General features: G+C 28.3%; 1 protein-coding gene and 1 long non-coding RNA gene across 2 annotated transcripts in view; both read left to right on the forward strand.

The window, feature by feature from the left end:
- The window catches only part of LOC105119103 (uncharacterized), an 11,327-nt gene extending 7,752 nt beyond the window's left edge, over positions 1 to 3,575 (forward strand). Inside the window, exon 3 of the long non-coding RNA XR_841064.1 lies at positions 3,565 to 3,575. This is a non-coding gene — a long non-coding RNA (uncharacterized LOC105119103). The remainder of the gene's footprint in view (positions 1 to 3,564) is intronic.
- LOC105119102 (uncharacterized) lies at positions 1,164 to 3,377 on the forward strand. Its single transcript, XM_011017201.1, has 4 exons — positions 1,164 to 1,383; positions 1,480 to 1,546; positions 2,750 to 2,833; positions 2,971 to 3,377. The coding sequence occupies exons 1-4, from the start codon at positions 1,222 to 1,224 to the stop codon at positions 3,033 to 3,035; spliced, it is 378 nt and encodes a 125-aa protein (XP_011015503.1). The 5' UTR covers positions 1,164 to 1,221; the 3' UTR covers positions 3,036 to 3,377.
- Positions 3,576 to 5,111: the final 1,536 nt, after the last annotated feature.

The following is a 5,111-nucleotide window of genomic DNA, read 5'->3' on the forward strand; positions in this document are numbered from 1 at the left end:
AACAACAACAACAACAACAACAACAACAATAATAACAACAATAATAATAATTACAATAATAATACTACTAGTAATAGTAGTAGTAGTAATAATAATAATAATAATAATAATAATAATAATAATAGAAGAAGAAGAAAAAGAAGAAGTTGATGAGAACTTTAAGATGGAAAGATTAACGAAAGGATTAAATAATGATAAAATCAAAAATCAAAACTAAGAAAATGGATTTTGAAATACCAATAAAAATTATGGATGAATTTATTTGTTTGGGTAAGAGAGAACAATGAAGAAGGGAAAAAAAAAAAAGCACTACTAAGAATAAACTTATTATCTTTAGGTCACCATGCCACCTTTAATAAAAAAAGACACGACAAAGAATAAAATGACATGATAAAAATATAATTTTAACTGTTAGGAGATGCTACACATGTTGTTTAAAATGCGTGGCATCTCTAACATGCTAATACATTTACAACACACGCCAATAACCTTTTCAATTAAAATAATAATAATTAAATGATAAATTACAATATGATAAATTCATAAATAAATAAATAAACTAATTTGAAAAGATAATGATACCTGTACCAATACCTTACTATTTTTAACTTCATTTTCAAATTTTTAATTTTATTGTATATTAAAATATAACAAGCCCGAAAAGATCATCTACTAGAATTAAATTATTTTTTGTTGGATAACTATGTTATTTAATTGTTAATAAACATTATAAAAAATAATAAAATCTTATATAATTATCAATTAAGTAATTTAACCAAGTAAAAATATATTATTTTACCCCTAAAAGAAAATTACCTAAAATTTTAATTAAGATAAAATCATTATTTTACTATTTCAATTCATAATAAATAAAAATATACTTACCGTGAAAACCAGGCATGTTAGCTTTTCTTTTAATGTACGGAGTTATTATGTGAGATTTGAATACTAAATTATTAACCATGGAATTAATTATTATTATTATTATTATTATTATTATTATTTTGTTGGTTTTAAATGAGAAGTATTAAAAATATAGTTGAACAATAAAACAGGCAATATTAAAAGCATATTGAGCGCAAAGAAATCGGATCAACAAAAAAATAAAATCAGGCCGAGGAATACCGCAGGTCAGAAGCCCATAAAATAAATATATAAAATGAAAATATCGGAGCGTTTGAGTAGGGTTGGGTTAGGTCTAGAGAGGGAAAGAGGGATCAGATGGCGAAGTTCAATGTAGTGCAGAAGAGAAGAAGAGCACAAATAGCCGAGAGCAAAAGAGCAATACACGGAGACGCATTAACTAAAAAGCTTAAGATCAAAACTCAGCCCCACTCTGTCTCTGGAAAGCGCAAGCGCAAGCTCTTAAAAAATTGGCGGCGAGTACGTTTTCCTTTTCTTTCCGTTTTCTTCAATTACTCTCAACAACTTTCTCTGTATAGTATGGATTTTTTGTTTTTTTCTTGTGATTGTTTGCAGGAACAGAAGGAGGCTGTAGACAAGGGTTTGGTCACTATGCAAGACGTCGAAATGGCTTTTGCGCAAGGTTTTTCTTCTTTTTTGAGTTTTGTGTGATATTGATTTTTTTTTTTTTGTGGTTAATTACTCCATCAAGTTGAAGGAACTGGAATTTGTGGTGATGTTTTTGGATATTTAGATTACACTTAGTATCGACCGAGAAAAACGATCAGATGATATTTGATGATTATGCATTTTTCAAAGTAAAGCAAATTATACTTTTTTTCAAGAAGTTGATTGTATCTTCTGCCCGTATAAACAAAGCATTGCGCATTTCTTTTTGGTATTTAATGATTTTACGTGCTTCCTTTCCGTTCTTGTCTGTAGATTTAAAGCCACCACTGGCGTAACAACCCATGGGGCCATGATATTGCTACCGAATTATTTATTTACTGGGGTGTTAGGTGAAAAACAAATTTAGAGGGTTTTAGTGGGTTTAGGTTCTAGTGGGAATATTTACTATGCAATAGTTTTGTTGTCTTGATGTAAATTTTTGTAAAGTAGTGTCTGTGCTTCAGCAATAAGTGTATTTGTATTTTGTCGAAAGCCAGGAAAAATAGACTGGATTGAAGAGCATAAAATAACAATAAAATTATGCTAATCAAATGGAAGTTTTTGAAATTAAATCTTGTTAAGAGTTAGGCCATTTATTTTAATCCGTAATGATAAAACCATACGAATGAGGGCAATACAATCCCTTTTCAGGTTTTAGAAGCTATTTAAAAGTTTTCTGTTCATAGCTCGTAATTACTTATTGGGGTGTTGAAATGTACATGGAAGTAAAATACAATTAGAAACGTAGGAAAATTTTGATATCAATGTTGGCTACTTGTAAAAGCAATTTAGAAGTTCCGTTCTTAAAAAAAAAAAAAAATACAAAGAAAACAAAGATATTCCTAAGAACTCCTCTTCTAGTGGGGTAAATTTGGCTTAATAACAATACGAGAAAATCTTGGACTGTTTTATGAAGTGAATGCTTCTCCACATTTACCATTCTGGATAAAGTCAAGTTCCCATTTGGCCCTGCAGAGCATAGTTGTTAAAAATCCCTTGACAAGTGTTGTAGTTATTGCCATGTGATCTGTAATTTTTTTTTGTAGCAATATTTGAACCATGGCATGTTAATTTAATGGAAACTATATTGAAGCTTTTGCAAGTATTACTGACTTCAAGCTTGCATTGGTTTCTACTTAGGATATTATAATAAAGCTGATGCAAGTTAATTTCTCAGGTGAGGGCACATCCAAAGATGTCAAGAGGACACCAGCAAAATTTAACAAGAAGGGCCTGAAGCTTAAGCAATTGAAGCGCAAAGGTAAGTCTCTGTTTGGCAATCGAAGCTGCATATTGCTGATGCTGAGTGATCTTGCACTTTTCTGTCATTTATTATTTTCATACTTTGATGTTGTGTAATTCTCTGACCACTGTGTTCTTTTGCTTCTCAATTCATAGGTAAGAACAAAACAAAGCCCAAGCCAGCTGCTGCTGAAATTTCAGTGGATGCCATGGCAGAATGAGAAATATGAGGAAGCTGTGGTATGACAATAGCTGGTCTGTGTTTTGGAGGACATAAGTGTAGAGACCTATTTGCCTTGTCATGTGTGCTCAGGTGTAAAATTTCTAGTCCAGAACTTTTGTTGGCTCTTTCATTTTATGACTGAAAAGTCATATGGATCCGTATGAGTTCAGCTAGTAGTAAGGCGAAGGCCAGCGGAGTTTGAAACTCCGAAATGAATGTGTTATGATGCTACAGATTGTTTATTAGGTATCTTCCATGCGCCAAGGATATTTTTATCTAGCTGTAACAATATTTTTCAACTAGCATTGAATTGAATTTTGTTGCTATGTGAAATTTGCTATGCTGTCGATGACTCGAACCCAGAAAACAAGAATAACCCAAACTACTTTTTATGGCATTTCATACGGTATAAAATGTGTTTATTGAGGTTTCTTGATGTTTTTATGATGAAATTAGTGATTTTTTTTATAAATAATTATTTAGAGATCTAATATATAAATTTTTTAAAGTACTTTTCACATTAAGAGAATAAAATATCTATTTCTGAAATTTTTATATGATTTTCTCATTTATATTTTTATATTTTTTCATAAAGGTGTGTAAAAATAATCAATTTTTAATTTTTGAATTAAGCCTTGTTTTCACATTCATGAAATAACAAAGAGAATTGATGTGGTGTAACGCTATTTATAAATAAATTAGAGGGACATGGTGTTGTTGATATGTTGATTTTGGCTTTCCATAATAATAGTGATGTGTTGTCCTTGTTAGGTGATATAATATCAAACTATGTGGATATCTTTTATATAAGAGGATCAACCAGTTCCTTTACATGGTGCTATCTGCATGCAGTTATTAATTACTTTGTAACTAGGTTTCTCAATTACAATAATGCAACACTTTTACTGGTTATTGATTACCTTACCACCATTTTAGTGGAGGGTTGGCACCCTCAACTCATTGACCTCTACTAAGATATCTTCTTTACATTTTTATCGGTTTACCACTTGAACGTTTCCAAGATAACCCAAATCAGTACTATTGGATTTCTCAAAAGATATAAACAAAATAAAAATAATAATTTATAAAAAATTTTACTAGTCTTATGAATATTGTTAGATGATATAAAATTGTTTAGAGTTTGGTAATAATTACTAGAATATTAATCCTTCTATATATTACTTAATTAATTTTTCGAGTTAGGATATTGCAAATAAAAAATTATCTAAATGTTTACCTTTTAATAATAATTAACATGAATCACTGCATTAAAAATATCATAAATCCTTTTTAAAAGAGATGGTTGCTATGTTTTGAGTGTTAACTTTTACTGTGTATATTTCTATAACTTATTTATATAAAAAAAATAAGGCATAACAGAAAAAACTTAATATCTTTATTAATGAAAAAATATAATTTTATCTCCTGAAAAGTATTGCAGATTTTATTTCATAAAAAGCTTTTAGAAATTTATGCAATTAAGTAATTGTTTGATTTTTCTAAGTCTTAAATTATAATTTTTTATATAAATTATATTATAGTCTTCAATTTCTAAAATTTATTTACAATTACATCATACTTGATTAGTCATCCTAGTCCAATTTCTTACTAATGATTTTTAATATGTGAGATCCATTGAGTTTTTTATATATTTGCCAAAATATAAATCACAATCATAAATAAAACAAGATTAAATAAACTAAATAATTGAATTTATTATTAATTTAACAAATTGATTGATTTATATTTAAAGATTAAGTATAATATCTAGCAACGTGTCATGATCTCTTAAATATTATGAAAGTTATATGTGATTTGACTTAACATTTTAGTAACGCGTTTCTCAGTATAACTATTATCTTTTTATTTAAAATTTCTTTATTTAAATGTTTTGAGCATAGAATATGTTTACTCTTTTAATTCATATTTGTTCGTAACTCCATAGTGATTAGTACTTAAAAGTGCATTTTTATCATGGTTTTATATCATCATTTTGCACTTGAAGTATCAATAACTCCTTAACCAAAGCATATTTTATAATAATATATCTAATAATACAAGATACCTTTAATTT

The sequence above is a fragment of the Populus euphratica genome, unplaced genomic scaffold (assembly GCF_000495115.2).
Source record: "Populus euphratica unplaced genomic scaffold, PopEup_1.0 scaffold2528.1, whole genome shotgun sequence".
In the NCBI taxonomy this organism is placed as follows: Eukaryota; Viridiplantae; Streptophyta; class Magnoliopsida; order Malpighiales; family Salicaceae; genus Populus; species Populus euphratica.

Coding starts and splice junctions, on each gene's coding strand:
- LOC105119102 (XM_011017201.1), top strand. CDS start 1,222: ATGGCGAAGTTCAATGTAGTGCAGAAGAGAAGAAGAGCACAAATAGCC. Junction 1,547..2,749: donor CGAAATGGCTTTTGCGCAAG/GTTTTTCTTCTT, acceptor TTAATTTCTCAG/GTGAGGGCACATCCAAAGAT. Junction 2,834..2,970: donor TAAGCAATTGAAGCGCAAAG/GTAAGTCTCTGT, acceptor CTCAATTCATAG/GTAAGAACAAAACAAAGCCC.